The sequence below is a fragment of the Staurois parvus genome, unplaced genomic scaffold (genome assembly GCF_062004578.1).
Source record: "Staurois parvus isolate SC_StPar_1 unplaced genomic scaffold, SC_StPar_1.0 ptg001800l, whole genome shotgun sequence".
Taxonomy (NCBI): domain Eukaryota; kingdom Metazoa; phylum Chordata; class Amphibia; order Anura; family Ranidae; genus Staurois; species Staurois parvus.
In genome coordinates, this window is record NW_028319596.1 from 26,850 (window position 1) to 47,638 (window position 20,789).

General features: G+C 41.4%; 1 protein-coding gene across 1 annotated transcript; it reads right to left on the reverse strand.

The window, feature by feature from the left end:
* Window positions 1-2,531: 2,531 nt before the first annotated feature.
* Window positions 2,532-7,788, reverse strand: LOC149434232 (major histocompatibility complex class I-related protein 1-like; the record flags this gene model as incomplete). Its single annotated transcript, XM_089663920.1, has 2 exons — window positions 2,532-2,689; window positions 7,531-7,788. Coding segments are annotated over 2 exons (416 nt in total), but the record flags the coding sequence as incomplete, so codon positions are not given.
* Window positions 7,789-20,789: the final 13,001 nt, after the last annotated feature.

A 20,789-nucleotide genomic window follows, 5' to 3' on the forward strand; every position in this document is an offset into this window, starting at 1 on the left:
TTATAATTATATATATATGTATGCGTGCTATATATACATATATATATGGAAATGTTTTTTCACATGTTTTGAGCTATTTATTTTATTGTGTGGATTTTATGATTTATGGGCACTAATTAATATTAATATCACTGTCACACTTATATATATATATATATTTTATGAGATTTTTTGATTTCACATTTGTTCCTTTTATTATTTAAGTGTGCATATTTTTTGGGTGTAGCGCTACATTCTTTATTGTATTTATTTATCACAATCACTGGTATATGATTTAATGTTAGCAGCTTCCCCTGGGATTTATATATATTTTTATTTAGTTTAAACACTTGGGAGCGCAGGAGGTTCACACCACTATTGTGACTCTTATGGTTGCTTCTCTGTAATACATTGGGTGTATATAATGTCAGACAAGTTATAAATATATAACAGGGAATACACAGTGGTGTTGTACATATTTACCAGTAGGGGGAGCTTTATGTGTTTTCTGGTGTCTTTCAACCAGCCCTTGTAAAAACTTTTATTTACAAAGTTCAGTAGCTAAATATGAAATTTACACAAATAAGTAAATGAGTAGAAGCTGTGTCTCCTTATTAGTGATCTCCTCTGTGTTTCAATGAAGAACAGAGTGCCTGCTAGGAGACAGATTCTACTGTGCTCTCTCTCTCTTTAGATAACCCACAGTACTTATATAAACTTGACATAAACCTGTGACAGTTTTGCCTTAAAAAAAAAAAAAAACACACACAATAACTAAAGCAGGACTTCTTTAGGACTTCTGTCCTTCTGAAGAAGTTCCACTATTGAATGTAAGTGGTTCCGATGACATCAGCATGCGTATTACATGCGGTGAGCAGTTCCCATTGGCTCCCACTGCTGTCAATCAAACCTGTGAGCACAGAGTTGGGAGCAGGGCTGAGCTTAGCTGTTTGTCAATGAGCACACAGCCTGGCTCGAGAACAAGCCCCCAGGTGTGCCTCCATAGCAAGTGGGTTGCTGTGGGGGCACACTCAGAAGAGGCAACTACTGCTGTGCGGCCTTAGGTGGGTGACCTGAGGACCAGAATGCTGAGACTCAGGTTCTCTCTGCTGACTGAGGGGCCGTCTCCTGAAAATCTGGTCTGGTATCATGGAGGAAGGCATTCAACTGCTATTGGGCCTTGTTAGTACAGACATGCCTAAACGATCTTAGACACTGTGTGCTGATTAACCCCCCTCAATGAGAAAACATTCATAGATATACATTCACATACATAGGGAAGCATTTTTCTTGAGCTTTTTCATGTGCTTTTTTATTAATACAAAAAGTTTTAAAAAAACTCCTCAGTGTGAAAGTCGCCTAACCTAGTTTTTAAAAGGTCATGACAAGAAAACCCTATTTCCCTGTACAGCTCAAATTTAAATCTATATAATCCCCAACAATGAACTTCTGTTATTTGTTCCCTTTTTGACCTATACCAGCAGTTTATAAATATAGTGCTACTCCCGTAGGAGCCGCAGTTATACTGTTCAGATCTTCCCCAAATATCTTGCCCCGGCGCAGCCAGGCACATAGACTCATTCACGTGATTCTCCAATCAGTTTTGGGGTGTTTTTTGTTTTTATTTTTGGAGAACTTGTTTTCTCATTGAGGTGTTGTGCTTGCGGTGCGGTGTAAAAATTCCTGCTTGCAGCATCTTTGGGGCGTGTTTGGGGAGTTAAAAAAAAAATGCCCTAAAAACGTCTCTTCCCATTGAAATCAATGGAAAACGCCTGAAAAGCACCTCAGAAATGCCTCTGAGAAGCATTTTTGATGCAGTTTAAGTCACGTGTCCTTTACAAATGAATGCTCAGAAATCGCACCAAAAGCACAGTAAAAACACCTGTGCATTTTTGCGGCAGATCAGTGTGAACGTAACCTTAAAGCGGAGTTCTACCCAAAAGGGGAAGTTCCACTTTAAAGATTGGACACTCGGTCCTCAATAAGGATTAGCACCTTTGGGGAGCAGTTACCCAAAATTGACAGGTACCCACTCACACTTCCGCTGTGCTCGCCTAGGCGATCGGAAATGGAAGTCGTCCTCCTATCCTCCCTCCTTGTAGTCTTCTGGGACACGTGACAGCTCCAGAAGACTACGGGGCCATTCAGGAAGTGCAGCCCTACTTGCGCATGCTCAGTGGTCACCCAGCTGTGAAGCCGCAAGCTGTCACAGCCGGGTGCGCACACTGAAGATGCTGTCGCCTGGAACACAGGACGGCCAGTGAAACTAGCTGCAGGGAGGACACCATGGGATCGTGGGACAGATGAATGCTGTTTTTTAAAAGTCAGCAGCTGCTGTTTTTGTAGCTCCTGACTTATTTTTTTACAGTGTGAGTGGAGCTCCGCTTTAAGACCACACCAATAATACCACTATTACCCAATTGTGAAAGCCTCACCTTTTTTGCTTAATGTGCCATTTCTTAGTGACTTCAGCCACCCGATATATGACATATATGTGTCCATTATTTCCTTTTTAACATCTTCATTCACTGTCCTGTTGGAATTCAGGGATTCTACAAAGACCTGAGCCTCGGGATTTCAGTTTCCCAAACTGCAGTTTCTAAGTCGAAATGGGCAAATAGTTTCCCATTATAGGCTTCACTTAAGAATGCCTCTACTGTTCCATTGTCATAAAGTGTACAGCCCTCCTTCTTCTGAAGTATATCATCTTCTGTGGAAGGAAACAAAAAGAGGTCATCTGCTATTACTCCTATGTGGATCCATTCCAAAATAATAACTACTAAAACATTTCTAGAACCTAAAGGATACGTTCATCTTTAATATTATTATTACACAGGATCTATATAGCGCCAACAGTTTGCACATCGCTTTACAAAATGAAGGTAGACATTACAATTATAATATAATTTGGTACAACACCAAGCTGTGCAGTGGAATGACGTCCTTACAGGATGTCTCCAACTTACAAGCCGACCTCAATGCTCTGTGTAATTGGGTAACTATGTGGCAAATGAGGTTTAATGTTAATAAATGTAAGGCTCTGCACTTGGGGGCTAAGAATATGCATGCATCATACATACTGGGGGGGTAGAACTGGGGGATTCAATGGTGGAGAAGGATCTGGGAGTTTTGGTAGATCACAAGCTTAATAATGGCATGCAATGCCAAGCTGCGGTTTCTAAAGCGAGCAAAATCCTCTCTTGTATTAAAAGAGGTATAGGCTCCAGAGAGAGAGATATCATTCCCCCCCCCCCCGGTACAAATCATTAGTAAGACCTCATCTGGAATATGCAGCTCAGTTTTGGGCACCAATTCACAAAAAGAACATTGGGGAACTGGAGAAAGTACAGAGAAGGGCAACTAAACTGATAAGAGGCATGGAGGAGCTCAGCTATGAGGAAAGATTAGAGGAACTGAATTTATTCTCTCTTGAGAAGAGGAGATTAAGAGGGGATATGATCATCATGTATAATACATAAGGGGGATATGATCTCCATGTATAATACATAAGGGGGGATATGATCACCATGTATAATACATAAGGGGGATATGATCTCCATGTATAATACATAAGGGGGGATATGATCTCCATGTATAATACATAAGGGGGGGATATGATCTCCATGTATAATACATAAGGGGGGATATGATCTCCATGTATAATACATAAGGGGGGATATGATCACCATGTATAATACATAAGGGGGATATGATCTCCATGTATAATACATAAGGGGGGATATGATCTCCATGTATAATACATAAGGGGGGATATGATCTCCATGTATAATACATAAGGGGGGATATGATCTCCATGTATAATACATAAGGGGGGATATGATCACTATGTATAATACATAAGGGGGGATATGATCTCCATGTATAATACATAAGGGGGGATATGATCTCCATGTATAAATACATCAGTGGTTCATATAGTGAACTCGGTGTAGAGCTATTCACCCTGAGGTCATCACAGAGGACAAGGGGGCACTCTTTACGTTTGGAGGAAAAGAAATGTATTCTCTAAATACGGAAAGGTATCTTCACAGTAAGAGCTGTGAAAATGTGGAATAGACTCCCTCAAGAGTTGGTTCTGGCCAGCTCAGTGGATTGCTTTAAAAAAAGTCCTGGATTCTTTCTTAGATACACAGAATATAACTGGATATAACATTTATAGGCAAAGTTGATCCAGGGAATAGCCTCTCAGGGGATCAGGAAGGAGTTTTTTTCCCTGAAGGACCAAATTGGACCATGCTTTGCTGGGGTTTTTTTGCCTTCCTCTTGATCAACTGTGGGTATAGGATTATAACTTTTTTTTTTATGGTTGAACTGGATGGACTTTTGTCTTTTTTCAGCCAGACTAACTAACTATGTAACAAGAGGGCCCTGCTCGTTAGACCTTACAATCTAGAAGATCTTTAGTAACATGTTACATTTTACACCCATATATACCTGTTACCCCCCCCTTCACTATGGCAGCAGGCAGGGGTTCTTTTCCCAGCACCGACTATCACTTTATAAAAAATGTACAGCTGTGCAGGGCTTCATCCTCACAGCTGTGTCATTCATTCACAGCAACCTATGAATGAATTAACTGCAGGTCCCATCTGCTACTGCAGCAGATGGCTTATAGTTCTGAATGAACTACAAGGGCGCTCATCAGTGCTCTTATAGTTCATAGACACTTCCTGCAGCTCAGTAACTGTTTGCCCATACAGAAATGTGGACAGGGAGCACATTATTTTTTACCTGTAAAATGGATCTTTTTTCTTACAAAAGGGAAATTTAGTCTTTAAAGCCGAAGTTCATTCTGCTTATATTGTTCTGGAACACTTACAGTACGTGCCAATTACTGTGGCATTGGATTTCATTATGTATGAATTAATGTCTCAGTGCTGCCATCTAATGCCAATTCAGTGTTACTACAGCTTGTTATTTTTGTATTTGGTAATGGTATAACCAAGCTCCCCTGTCTGTTGAGGCTAATTATAAGTAAAACTGAATTGGATTAAACTTCTGTGTTTTAAATTGTAAGGAAAGGCTTGCTTTCAATTACCTCCATGCAGTACTAGTTCAATGATATATATAAAACATGTAAAGATGTTTTATTAGAGGGATTAGAGGCACTCTTACAGCTCTCCGTCCTTCTTGCAAGGCTAGAAAGATAGGAGTAGCTGAAGCACATGCCATGTAGAGCTCTCATGAACGGCATCTAAAAAAAGTGCTAAACTGAGCAGGATGGGGTGGAGCCAGGCAGGATGGGGGTGGAGCCATGCAGGATGGGGGGTGGGGCCAAGTGGGACAAGGGTGGAGCCAGGTGGGACAAGGGTGGAGACAGGTGGGATAGGGGCGGGGCTGCTCAGAGCTGTGCTCACACACAGACACCAGGTTCCAGGAAGCACCTGTCAGCAGCCACATTCAGCTGCACAGGCGCCATTGTCGGTGAAGATCAGGAGGATTGCCGTTTGTCTTGATTAGTCTTTTGTTTCTAATCAGACACTCAGAAAATACAATCATGCACAATGTAAACTTTTCAGTTATTGTACATACCAACCAAGGGTAGACTCTCATTTTTAACTGGAATTCAACTTTAATGTATTGTTTACATTCAACCAGTATAAGTATAAAATAATAGAGCATAGTATAGAATAGGATAGTAAAAGTATAGAATATAATAGTGTTATAGAACCTAAATCTTTCTTAGTAATGCCCTGCATGGTATTCACAAACTGGGAGTTGAGGGGCCAGCAACCTGAGGCATTTGGGGTTCTTTGCAATTTTTAGTACTGTCAGTCTAACACTGTTAACATGCTTACAAGGGAATACAGAAGGATGGATAATAAAGTGATGCCCAGGACCTGTCTGTGTAACTTGGCAAGGGGGTCTGGATCTCATGACTGACCAAACAGATTTACAGATTATTAACCACTTAGCCATTATGCCAAGTGGTTAATAATCTGTAAATCTGTTTGGCCAGTCTTGAGATCCAGACAACCTTGCCAGGTGGCACAGACAGGTCCTGGGCATCAGTTTACTAGCCATCCTTCTGTATTCCCTTGTAAGCATGTTAACATGCTTAGACAGTTAGCACTTCTGCCTGGCAGTAATAGAGCCGTTGATTTGAATCCCCGCCATAGCACTACCTGCCTGGAGTTTGCATGTTCTCCCTGTGCCTGTGTGGGTTTCCTCCTGGTACTCTGGTTTCCTCCCACACTGCAAAGACATGCTGGTAGGCTAATTGTATCCTGTCTAAATTGGCCCTAGTATGTGTATGTATGAATGTGAGTTAAGGACAGTTAAGGACCTTAGATTGTACATCCTTTGAGGGTTAGGGACTGATGTCAATGTACAATATATATGTATGTGTAAAGCGCTGTGTACATTGACAGCACTATATAAGTACCTGAAATAAATAAACAGAAGAAAAATATTGGTCCCCATTGCTGTAAGGCTTCTAGGAAATCTCAGGTGTGCCCTTCTTGTTCTCAATAAATAATCGAGAAAAATGTAAAGAACTATAGAAAGCACAAAATTTGCATCCTCTATTTAGATTATTCCCAGTTCCAGATTTACACTTAAAGCCACTTGGATGTTTCCTATAAAGGCTGACTCTGGATCTTCATCTGTGTGAAGTCTCACAATCTACCTGTTCTGTCCCACTAACATGTCATTTTTCTGTGTTACGTAGTGTGCTGACATCTATTGGAGATATTAGGTCACTGCAACTTGTTTACTGTGTGATGTTTTTCCCTCTGTCCTCCCCTCTTTTTTAGTGCTAGTAGATTCAGCCCTAGCTAGATCCTCCCTATTTCTTTCATGTTCCTTCAGTCAGTGTTAGTACTTCACAGAGAGAGAGAGAGCTCTGGAAACACATTGTCCTACACTTGACTGCAAAAACATCCCCTGTACTGCAAGCAGATGAAGTAAAATTGCGTTGGATTGAACTTCTGTGTCTTATTGAAGAGTTACATATGGTTACATAATTATTCTGGTTGAAAAAAGACAAAATTCCATCTAGTTCACCCATGAAGAAAAAAACAGTTAAGCTGCCTGTGGATGTTGCCAAGTCAGCAGGTGATCATACTGACTGGACAGATTGGGTCTAAGGAAGTATATCAGTGCAGAAAGCAGCATTTATCAATTTATTTAGATACCAAAAATCCAAACTTAATCATCCATCAAAATATCACAGCAACCCTGACAGGTGAAGAAGAAAGTGTGATAAACGATATGTGGGAGCCAACAAATTATATCAAACCTCGTCACAATTCTTTTATTTGAGAATGGCAGTTTGTTAGTGATTCTGTATATTCCCTTACAGAACTAGCAGTGCACAGTCCACATGTGTTTATCTGCTAACAAGAAACAGGAACTTTATTATAGAGAAAAGACAGAGAATACCATAGATGCAGCTACAAACTGATAAACACTGCCATCTACTGGTTTAAAAATATATCTCTACTGAATACTGACGTAGTTGTTGAACAAAAGTACATTGAAGATAGTATTCCAACAATTAGCATCAAACGTTTTCAATTTCTAACTCACCTTGACTGAAGTTCAGTCTGTTAGTCAGAGACTGTAAATATCTTTGCATGGTCAGCTGATAATTTATTTCATGGAGGTTAATTCTCCAAAGGTTGACTCCGGCATTTCTGAACCACGGAGCTCGGATTTCCAGTAGCCGGCTGTGGCTGTCGTACCAGTATAGAGTGACATCATCCAGTACTCTGCATGTGGAGTACAGGGGGAGACCAGGCAAAGGCTTACTAAGGACTGTTGTGAAAAAGACGTGCGTATGTTTGTCTGATGGGAAAAAAAAAAAGAACTGAATCATCATTTTATCAGCTTTATTGTTGTCAGCAATACTGACCTTTGTTAATACCTGCCTGGCCCCAAACAAAAAAAAGTTGCTTTGGCATTATTAGTTTGGCTTAAGCAACAGCAGAATATATTAAAAAGTATATGACAACACACAACTGTATAATATAATATATTTTATATATATATATATATATATATATATATATATATATATACAGTCAGGTCCATAAAAATTGGGACATCGACACAATTCTAACATTTTTGGCTCTATACACCACCACAATGGATTTGAAATGAAACGAACAAGATGTGCTTTAACTGCAGACTGTCAGCTTTAGTTTGAGGGTATTTACATCCAAATCAGGTGAACAGTGTTGGAATTACAACACTTTGCATATGTGCCTCCCACTTGTTAAGGGACCAAAAGTAATGGGACAGAATAATAATCATAAATCAAACTTTCACTTTTTAATACTTGGTTGCAAATCCTTTGCAGTCAATTACAGCCTGAAGTCTGGAACGCATAGACATCACCAGACGCTGGGTTTCATCCCTGGTGATGTTCTGCCAGGCCTCTACTGCAACTGTCTTCAGTTCCTGCTTGTTCTTGGGGCATTTTCCCTTCAGTTTTGTCTTCAGCAAGTGAATTGCATGCTCAATCGGATTTAGGTCAGGTGATTGACTTGGCCATTGCATAACATTCCACTTCTTTCCTTTAAAAAACTCTTTGGTTGCCTTTGCAGTCTGCTTTGGGTCATTGTCCATCTGCACTGTGAAGTGGTGTCCAATGAGTTCTGAAGCATTTGGCTGAATATAAGCAGATAATATTGCCCGGAACACTTCAGAATTCATCCTGCTGCTTTTGTCAGCAGTCACATCATCAATAAATACAAGAGAACCAGTTCCATTGGCAGCCATACATGCCCACGCCATGACACTACCACCACCATGCTTCACTGATGAGGTGGTATGCTTAGGATCATGAGCAGTTCCTTTCCTTCTCCATACTCTTCTCTTCCCATCACTCTGGTACAAGTTGATCTTGGTCTCATCTGTCCATAGGATGTTGTTCCAGAACTGTGAAGGCTTTTTTAGATGTCGTTTGGCAAACTCTAATCTGGCCTTCCTGTCTTTGAGGCTCACCAATGGTTTACATCTTGTGGTGAACCCTCTGTATTCACTCTGGTGAAGTGTTCTCTTGATTGTTGACTTTGACACACATACACCTACCTCCTGGAGAGTGTTCCTGATCTGGCCAACTGTTGTGAAGGGTGTTTTCTTCACCAGGGAAAGAATTCTTCGGTCATCCACCACAGTTGTTTTGCGTGGTCTTCCGGGTCTTTTGGTGTTGCTGAGCTCACTGGTGCGTTCCTTCTTTTTAAGAATGTTCCAAACAGTTTTGGCCACGCCTAATGTTTTTGCTATCTCTCAGATGGGTTTGTTTTGTTTTTTCAGCCTAATGATGGCTTGCTTCACTGATGGTGACAGCACTTTGGATCTCATCTTGAGAGTTGACAGCAACAGATTCCAAATGCAAATAGCACACTTGAAATGAACTCTGGACCTTTTATCTGCTCATTGTAATTGGGATAATGAGGGAATAACACACACCTGGCCATGGAACAGCTAAGAAGCCAATTGTCCCATTACTTTTGGTCCCTTAAAAAGTGGGAGGCACATATGCAAAGTGTTGTAATTCCAACACTGTTCACCTGATTTGGATGTAAATACCCTCAAATTAAAGCTGACAGTCTGCAGTTAAAGCACATCTTGTTCGTTTCATTTCAAATCCATTGTGGTGGTGTATAGAGCCAAAAATGTTAGAATTGTGTCGATGTCCCAATATTTATGGACCTGACTGTATATATATACATAGATACACTATACATATATTATATATATACAGTGGGGATCGAAAGTTTGGGCACCCCAGCTAAAAATTTGTATTAATGTGCATAAAGAAGCCAAGGAAAGATGTAAAAATCTCCAAAAGGCATCAAATTACAGATTAGACATTCTTATAATATGTCAACAAAAGTTAGATTTTATTTCCATCATTTACACTTTCAAAGTAACAGAAAACAAAAAATGGCGTCTGCAAAAGTTTGGGCACCCTGCAGAGTTAATATCTTGTACTGCCCCCTTTGGCAAGTATGATAGCTTGTAAACGCTTTTTGTAGCCAGCCAAGAGTCTTTCAATTCTTGTTTGAGGTATCTTTGCCCATTCTTCCTTACAAAAGTCTTCCAGTTCTTTGAGATTTCTGGGCTGTCTGTCACGCACTGCTCTTTTAAGGTCTATCCATAGATTTTCAATTATGTTGAGGTCAGGAGATTGTGAAGGCCATGGCAAAACCTTCAGTTTACGCCTCTTGATGTAATCCCCCGTGGATTTCGAGGTGTGTTTAGGATCATTATCCATTTGTAGAAGCCATCCTCTCTTTAACTTCAGCTTTTTCACAGATGGCATCAAGTTACCATCCAAAATTTGCTGAAATTTAATTGAATCCATTTTTCCTTCTACTCGTGAGATGTTTCCTGTGCCACTGGCTGCAACACAACCCCAAAGCATGATTGATCCAACCCCATGCTTAACAGTTGGACAGAGTTCTTTTCATTAAATTCTGTGCCCCTTCTTCTCCAAACGTACCTTTGCTCATTCCGGCCAAAAAGTTCAATTTTAACCTCATCGGTCCACAGAACTTGTTTCCAAAATGCATCAGGTTTGTCTATATGTTCATTTGCAAAGTTCAAACGATGATTTTTGTGGTGAGGACGTAGAAGAGGTTTTCTTCTGATGACTCTTCCATGAAGACCATATTTGTACAAGTATCTCTTTATAGTGGAATAGTGTACCACAACTCCAGTGTCTGCCAGGTCTTTCTGGAGGGATCGTGCAGTCAAACGTGGGTTTTGAATTGTTTTTCTCACAATCCTGCGAGCTGTTCTGTCTGATATTTTTCTTGGTCTTCCAGATCTTGCTTTAACTTCCACTGTTCCTGATGACTGCCATTTCTTAATTACATTCCGAACAGAGGATATTGACATCTGAAACCGCTTTGCTATCTTCTTATAGCCTTCTCCAACTTTGTGAGCGTCAACTATTTTCAGTTTCAGTTTTCTAGACAACTGCTTAGAACAGTGGTCGGCAAGCCGCGGCCCGCGAGCCACATGCGGCTCTTTACACGCTTTAATGCGGCTCTTGTGTGCCGGGCGCCCGCTCCCCTCCCTCCTCTCGGGCGGCAGGGACTCTGCAGCGTGATCCAAAAAAAAAAACAGCCAGGGCAGCGTGCTCAAATGCAATGATTGGCCAGTCTCGCTGCCACTCACATCCTGATAGCCAGTGATTGGCTGTCAGGATGTGTGTAGGCAGGGCAGCGTGATGAACGTGAGAGGAGCTAGGCTCCTCTCACAGTCCGCCCTGAAGACCAGAACGGCGCGGGAATACGGCGAGAGGAACGCGCGGAGCAAAGGTAAGTGAATTGACACAGGGGGGACTTGGCTTACTACTTGCTACTTACTTACTACTACTATATGAGGGATGAATTAATATGGGGGATGAATTACTATATGGGGGATGAATTACTATGGGGGATGAATTACTATATGGGGGGGATGAATTACTATATGGGGGGATGAATTACTAAAGGGGGGATGAATTACTAAAGGGGGGATGAATTACTATGGGGGATGAATTACTATATGGGGGATGAATTACTATGGGGGATGAATTACTATAGGGGGGATGAATTACTATGGGGGGTGAATTACTATATGGGGGATGAATTACTATGGGGGATGAATTACTATATGGGGGATGAATTACTATGGGGGATGAATTACTATAAAAACTTATTGAAACTAAAAACAGTGTACCATCCTATGTATTTTCAGTTTTAAAAATGTGGCTATCAAAATAAATTTCAATCGTGGTTTTGGCGAGATTTGGCTCAGTTGAAAAAAAAGGTTGCCCACCACTGGCTTAGAAGAACCCATGGTGCTGATTGTTGGGGCAAGGTCATATGAGTCTGGGCATTTAAAACCTTTGAGATTGACATAACCTGGTCTTCCCAGACGATGATTGAGAACAATCCATGACACTGGCAGGTCTCAGCTTGGTAAAGGGGGCAGTACAAGATATTAACTCTGCAGGGTGCCCAAACTTTTGCAGACGCTTTTTTTTTGTTTTCTGTTATTTTGAAAGTGTAAATGATGGAAATAAAATCTAACTTTTGTTGACATATTATAAGAATGTCTAATCTGTAATTTGATGCCTTTTGGAGATTTTTCCATCTTTCCTTGGCTTCTTTATGCACATTAATACAAATTTTTATCTGGGGTGCCCAAACTTTCGATCCCCACTGTATATATATTTATACACACATGCATCACATATATACAGGGGCGGACTGACCATTTGGAAACTCGGGCACTGCCCGCGGGCCCGGGGTCAGTAGGGGGCCCCATGAGATGCCCCTGGTACCTTTTCAAAGGCGTTTTTGAGTCTGGGCAAGGACACAGGTGCCCCATGATCCCCTATTGCCCGTGGGCCCCATGAGTTGATAGTCCGCCCCTGCATATATACACACGCAGTATATATTATGTATACACACACACACTGGTGGTTATTCACTATAACTATATACTGGAGAGTACAAATCTGGTGCAGCTCTGCATAGAAACCAATCAGCTTCCAGGATTTATTACCAAAACTTAATTGAACAAGCGGAAGTTAGAAGCTGATTGGCTACCATGTGCCAGATTCTGAGTGATCCAGTTTTAGCCCCAGTGCACAGATATGCGGCCGCAGGCAACGTATTGCGCGGGCACAAGAGCCCATTCATTTGAATGGACTCCCGTGCACGTGACACGCAGAGAAGAAGTCCCTGCACTTCTTCCGAAAACGCAACCCGCACGGGAACCATTAGAACTAATGGCACCCTCCCGCGGGTCAGCATTTCTCTGTGCGGGTGGTGCGGCTGCATGGATTTTTGTGCGGATCCACAGCGGCACCACCCGCACAGATGTGAACCTAGCCTTAGTAAGTCCTCATGCACACGGAACGTTTTGATAACGCTGATAACGTTAGCTGTGTACAGTCATGTTAAAAAGGTGAGTTTTTCAGGCTTTTTAGCGTTTTTGCATTGGCATGTAGTGCCACTTTGCCATGTTTAGGAGCATTTTCCCATGTTTTTCCATGTGCGCGCTTTTTTTTACCAAAAAAAAACGTACAAAAATGCCGGTTTGCAGCGTTTTACTACGTTTTGCTGCGTTTTTCAGCATTTGATCGTTTTTACAGCTAAAAAACTCCTCTATAAACCCACTAGTCCTGTTTTTTTTTTCCAGCCAAAAAAAGTTGATTACAGTCTATGTGTGTATGGACACATAGGATAACATGCTGGGGAGTTTACTAGCTATAGAAAAAAACGTCAAAAGCCAAAAACAGCCGCTGTAAAAACGTCCCGTGTGCATGAGGACTAAATCTCCCCTAAAGTATACACACACACATACAATACCTGTTCAGCACTTAGGCTTCTATTGGATAGCAAACTCACCAAACTCACTGCAGGTATGCCATAAAACGATTGGAATACGGCCACCTTTTAATTTACTTACTTATGGGCGTATTTAAAAAAAATTTTCAGAACTGTTCATCCTATGAAACTCGATGTACAATACATTCACTCTGTGCGAATGAGGACAAAAGCAAATGTTATTAGGCTATTTTCTCTCCAGGTCAAATGATATTCTTCATAACAGTAGAGTGAAAAGGAAAATACCTTATTATGGCCACTAGATGGAGCTGATGGTCTTAGTATTATTAGGTGTTCTTGCATGGCAGACCACTTACTGTCATCTCACATATATATTATTATTATTGCCAAATTTACCACCCTAACTCCTCCCACAGTTTTTACACTACATAGACAGTAATATACAGAAACGTGCGGATTGTTCCCGATTGGTGTGCTATTACTTTGTGGAATGTTTCGCCGAATGGTTCATGAAATATCGCCGTTTTTGTGGTGAAATTGGTCACATAGGAATGAATCGCGGAATGTTCAAAACTAGAGTGGGAGCTGACAAAAGCTAGAGTGTGAGCTGAAAAATCAGGACATGATTTGTAAACTGCCATCACTCCCTCATTTTCAAGCCCACCTATACAAATCTTATATCAAAACGTTCAGCTATCCCTGCTGCCACTAAACATGTCCACGGCTAAGCCATAGTCCTGATAGTTTTCACAATATGACCATTTGTTTGCAACTCACGCCGCCCATTGACATTCATTGAAACTCCACTCTAGCCACCTCAAATTTAAAGGGCAATTTTTAAACTGTGACTGTGCCTTCATTTTTATTACTTTAGAGACATACTATGCATCACAATGTAGGTCTGGGTCTTGTGATTCTCTCAATATAAAGCTCTTCGGTGTAGGATTTATAGTTTTTAAACTACAACTGTTTGAAGATGGCAACCGCCAGTGAAGTGAGCAAGTTGGAGCAGTTTGTTTTTAACCTCTCCTCTGCCCTTGCTGTAGAGTGAGTTGCCATAGGAACCCAGGTGTGTGAGCAGGCAGCAGACAAAAGCTACTCCGCCCACTCCAGTTGTAGACTACTGGTGGAGGCAAGAATACTTCACACAATTTCCCCAGAAATTGTATCTTTTCTAGTTATTATACAGTATTTATATAGCGCCATTAGTTCGCTCAGCGCTGTACATTACAGTGGGAGACAGTACAGTAACAATACAATACACGAGGGGTGAGAGGGCCCTGCTCCTTGGAGCTTACAATCTAGGAGGGAGGGGAGAGTGGTACAGGAGGAAATAGCTGTGGGGGATGGAGTGGTAGGAAGAGCGGAGGTGATCAGCAATTAGCTGAGGGCGGGGTAGGCTTCTCTGAAGAGATGGGTTTTCAGGGTGCGCCTAAAGGTGAGAAGGGTAGGTGACAGTCTGATGGATTGAGGTAGTGAGTTCCAGAAGATGGGGGAAGCCCTGGAGAAGTCCTGGAGACGGACGCTTTTATTTCTTATGGTGATTTCTTACGCTTTTATTTTTTATGGTCATCAAATCCATATAGTGGCCATAATGTGGTATTTTCCCGATTCACTTTGATCCATGGGAAGAATATAACAAAGAAAAATAGCCTAAAATTATTTATTTTGTCCTCTTTACTGCAAAATGAATGTACGTCAATTCACACCGCTGCGATTTAGAATTTGTGTGCAATTTCAGCGCAATTTCGGAAGACTTTATTGCTACATGTGAAGATTTTCAACGATTTCTTGCAGTTTGCAGTGCAATTTCCATTATATTCTATGTACAGTATGTGAAATTGCAACAAAACTGCAGAAAAAGTAATGCAAGAACTACTTTAGAAATTGTACTGCAGCCATTCACACATGTCAAGACACTGACAATTACATTCATTAGATGTGATTTCAGGTGCACCTGAAATCGCACAGGTATGACCGGTTTCTTAGTTTCAAACGGTAATTAGCGCTGCAAATTTTCTAATGGGGAAGATGTACCCATGACATCTGTCTAAGAGGGGATTTCCCGCACATTTGATATATATCCTCTCACCTCCTATTGCGTCTGCATGACAGGAAATGAAGGGAAATCTCCCTAAGATGCAGATGGAAGACAAAAATGACCAGGGTTTTAAACCTCTCTTACTACATCCAAAATAAAAAACAGTTTAGCTGTAGATATCCTTTAGTACCAAAATAACAACAGTGTCACCTAATGGTACAATCTGGCACTGCAATTCTACCAGAATGTATCTTTGTAGTCACTTTAGTTCTCATGCCCTGTACACACGATAAGAAAATTGTACGAAAAATTTTGTGGAACCACTGATCGAACAATTTTCTCTTAATTGATGGGCAGGATGTTTTAATTGATAACAATATTGTGAATGAAAAAATCCGGTTGAACAACAGTGAAAAATTTTGTCGTTTCACATACGAATGATTAATTTTCTATGCGTTGGTATAACGGTTGTATGAAAAAAATCTGTCAAGCGCTATCACGCATGAGCGGAAACAGAAGATGACCCGGATGTTTATGTCCAAGGAATCTTCGTAAACACAAACAAAAGTAGATTGGTCTAATGAGATAATGAAACCAGAATGATCCGTATTATATTTTTATGTATATAGTGAATGTAATAAACTATATTATACTCATTGCTGTTCATTGTTGTGTATATCGCTTGTTCTGGAAGGGTGTGGCTACAAGGTCACACACACACCGCATCACTTCCAGTTTTACGGAAGACGTCAACACTACATATTGCCCGGCGAATTATTTTTTTAGATTGGTTAATGTGGTCCATGATTTCGACCAACGAACAAACGATTTTCTAATCGTGTATTCCCACCTTTAGTCCTTTGAAGAAAAAAAGCATTAGGATTTGCTATGGGGATGTGAGAGGTGGATCCATTTTCCAAGAAGCTTCCTTTAAAGAGTAACTCCACTATTGTGGGGAAAAAAAGCCAAAAAAAATAATAATAATAGCATACAAAATTTCTACACAAGTCATATTGTAATGTTCTGTAAAATGCAATGCAATATGACCAGGGGCGGACTGACAACTCATGGTGCCCCCGGGCAATAGGGGATCATGGGGCCCCTGTGTCCTTGCCCAAACTCAAAAAAGCCTATGAAAAAGGTACCAGGGGCATCTCATGGGGCCCCCTACTGACCCTGGGCCCTCAGGCAGTTTCCAAATGGTCAGTCCGCCCCTGAATATGACAACTTGGAGGCATTCTAGACAGAGCGCCCCTCAAATGTAATTTTCTGCTTGTGTGATTGGCTCACTGATTTTCCCAGAAGTAAGATTTGGGGTATCCCCTGCAACAAAAAATGTCATTTTTGTTGAGATACTTCAAAAAGGGAAACATCTAAAGGGATGCAGACCCTACCACTTTCTTTATTAGAGCCCTGCAAGTGCAGCAGCTGATTGGTAATCATAAAATTACTCCCATACAGATTCACTCTGCACATGGACACAGACAAACAGCTATTTCTTCAGAATAACAAAAAGGAATTTGCAACAAAGTTGTTAAAATCCCTGCAATGTACATAGATCACCCCGAGGGGAATTTTTTTCTAAGCTGGGCAGCACAGTGGCTAAATGGTTAGCACTTCCGCCTGGCAGTACTAGGGTCATTGGTTCAAATCTCAACCATGGCACCACCTGCCTGCAGTTTGCATGTTCTCCCTGTGCCTGCGTGGGTTTCCTCTGGGACTCCAGTTTCCTCCCACACTCCAAAGAAATGCTGGTAGGTGAATTGGATCCTGTATAAATTGACCCTAGTATGTGTATGTATGAATGTAAGTTAGGGACTTTAGATTGTACACCCCTTAAGGGTAAGGGACTGATGTGAATGTACAATATAGATGTAAAGTGCTGCGTAAATTGACAGCGCTATATAAGTACCTGTAATAATAATAAGCAAAACTATGTATGTATAATTTTTTTTTCCCTTTAATGGTTGAGCTAGGTAGATGTGTGTCTTTTTCAACCGGTCTAGCTATGTAAAAAAGTGGAGTTACTCTCTAAATATCCTCCTGCCAATCTCCCCCCAGACAGCGGGTAGGAACGGGTGTGCTGAGCCAAACTTGGCTTGTCAGGTATTTCCCTGCACCAGGACAATATGAAGGTGGCATGCAATGTTTGGTCCCTGCTAAGGATTTACTTTAAAAAATGAAAGCAGCATGGCCCAAATATTGGCCAAACCAACATGGGACTAGATGTGCTTCCATCCATTAGAGGAGCTGATTTGTCATTGAAAAATGGTATTCTATATCAGCAGAGACAACACAGACACATTCCATTTCTCAGCCTTACCAGTATGAACAGAACAGCTCCACGTAAGGACCATCAGGAAAAGGAAGACAAGCCGTGTCCCCATCACAGCAGAAGACAGTCCAGAACTGGATGATATCTGTACAGAATCTATCCTCAGTCCTAACCTGTCATCAGACAGAACAGGGAGAGATCCAAAGACCATTTCATACCTGGGCAAACAAATAAGGTGTGTCTCTGTGTACCAGTCAACAGTCGGCCTTAAAGGATAAGTTCACCTTCTGCTAAAACAATAATAAATGCACTTTTTTTTTGCAGGTAATAAAATGTGCATTTCATATTTTTTGTTGTAGGACCCTGATCGCTGATGCTATGCAGGTCTCCTGCAGACCTTTCAGTATATTTGCTTGCCCGTACAGCTTTTTGCAAGGACATCTGGGAACTAACCGCTTTCTCTTCAGAACAGAAGCAGGTAGAACTCTGCTACAAAGTTGGGTAACATCCTTGCAATGCTCATAAATTACCTAGAAGGGATTTTGTTTTCTCAACAAAAGTGGAGTTACACTTCACATTTCACTTTTAGGCTCACTTGTATAGACTCTGAAAAGCAATCTGCGGTGGGTCACTTTCAGAGGGCAGCAAAGCAGCTACTATCAGGCATTCAGGAGACGATCCTGCTGCTTCCTGAATACCTTTTTCTTTGGGACTGATACCCTGCCACTGTCAACCAAGCACTCGATTCGTGGTTGCTGTGCAGCCCCATTGACTTGATAAGGTGAGTTTGAAAGACTTTGCTGTCTGTGCAATTTGCAGTCTTACTTTCCTCCCCATTTCAGTGATCTTTATTGTGTGGCTCTGCCTGGGTGAGCTTTATGCCAGCCATCTCTAAAGGTGATTGAACATCATTATAAAATTAGATTGTAACATGTGGACAACTTTAGTAATCTATGTGAACACATCATATGTTCTCCTGAGTTCATATACACTATATTGCCAAAAGTATTGGGCCAGCCCTCCAAATCATTGGATTCAGGTGTTCCAATCAACTTCATGGCCACAGGTGTATAATATCATCACCTAGGCATACAGACTGCTTCTACAAACATTTGTGAAAGAATGGGTTGCTCTCAGGAGCTCAGTGGATTCATGCGTGGTACAGTGATAGGTTGTCACCTGTGCAATAAGTCTATCCATGACATTTCCTTGCTAATAAATATTCCACGGTCAACTGTTAGTGGTATTATAACAAAGTGGAAGCAACTGGGAACAACAGCAACTCAGCCACAAAGTGGTTGGCCATGTCACATGACAGAGCAGGGTCAGCGCATGCTGAAGCGCACAGTGTGCAGAAGTCGCCAACTGTCTGCAGAGTCAATAGCTAAAGACCTCCAAACTTCATGTGGCCTTCAGATTAGCACAACAACAATGCATAGAGAGCTTCATGAAATGGGTTTCCATGGCCGAGCAGCTGCATCCAAGCCTTACATCACCAAGTGCAATGCAAAGTGTTGGATGCAGTGGCATAAAGCACGCCGCCACTGGACTCTAGAGCAGCAAAGACGTGTTCTCTGGAGTGACGAATCCCGCTTCTCTGTCTGGCAATTCGATGGACGTGTCTGGGTTTGGCTGTTGCCAGGAGAACTGTACTTGTCTGACAGCATTGTGCCACATGTAAAGTTTGGTGGAGGGGGGATTATGGTGTGGGGTTGTTTTTCAGGGGTTGGGCTTGGCCCCTTAGTGCCAGTGAAGGGAGCTCTTAAAGCGTCAGCATACCAAGACATTTTGGACAATTTCATGCTCCAAACTTTGTGGGAACAGTTTTGGGATGGCCCCTTCCTGTTCCAAAATGACTGCGCACCAGTGCACAAAGCTAGGTCCATAAAGACATCGATGAGCAAGTTTAGAGTGAAGGAACTTGACTGGCCTGCACAGAGTCCTGACCTCAACCCGATAGAACACCTTTGGGATGAATTAGAGCGGAGACTGTGAGCCAGGCCTTCTCGTCCGACATCAGTGCCTGACCTCACAAATGTGCTTCTGGAAGAATGGTCAAACCTTCCCATAGACACCCTCCTAAACCTTGTGAACAGCCTTCCCAGAAGAGCTGAAGCTGTTGTAGCTGCAAAGGGTGGGCCAACTCAATATTGAACCCCACAGACTAAGACTGGAATGCCATTAAATTTCATGTACGTGTAAAGGCAGGCGTCCAAATACTTTTGGCAATATAGTGTACAGTAGAAATAGGGGGTGTAGATCTATGGTGCTCCCGTGCACTGCAGATTAGGGTGAAGATCTATTCACCCTGGCCATCAAAGGGTTATTAGTATAAGTTATTACGAATTGAAATCATAAACATAAAAAAACAGATTAGACCCGAAGACTGTTTACCCTATTACCAGTCCAACATGAAGCAAAGTAACCCAAAGACAAAGATTTGTTTAATAACATCAAGAGTCCTATTTTTGCCATGACTTGGTGATAGGTGTTGGCTGGCACCCAACTACAAAGGTTCTTCAAAATGTTTCCGCACTTTTAGATATATACAGTAATAGAGTTGAAAAAGTGGAAACTTTTTAAAGAACCTTTATATAAAGAAGGTACTCGTTAGGAAATATAAAGGAATATTCAGTAGTGAATAGACTTGGTACAGGATCTGCATAACTTATTATGCTAAAAGTATCTATTTCCAGATTAGTATATTTAACCACAATACCGGGCACTTTCATAACCCTTCCTGCCCAGGCCAATTTTCAGCTTTCAGCATTGTCGCACTTTGAATGACAATTGCACAGTCATGCAATACTGTACCCATAGGAAATTTATCATTTTTGTTAGACAGATTGAGCTTTTTTTTTTTGGTATTTAAGTAATCACCACTGGGTTTTTTTTTGTTGATAAACAAATGAAGAGACCCAACATTTCCGAGAAAAAAATGTTTTTCTTAGTTTCTGTTATAAAATTTTGCAAATAAGTGTAGCACCCTCCTAGATAGCTAGGGGGAGCTAAATTCTAAATTGTTAGTCAGAGGCTGTGTAGCAGCCTGTGATAATATTCAGAAGGAGATCAAATTCAGGTCAGAGCTGAGAAGCTCTGCAGACCAGCTCTCTGGGACTTCCCCCCGGCTCCAGAGATTTGGAGAAAATTCTAGAAGCAGTGGGAGGGGATGAGG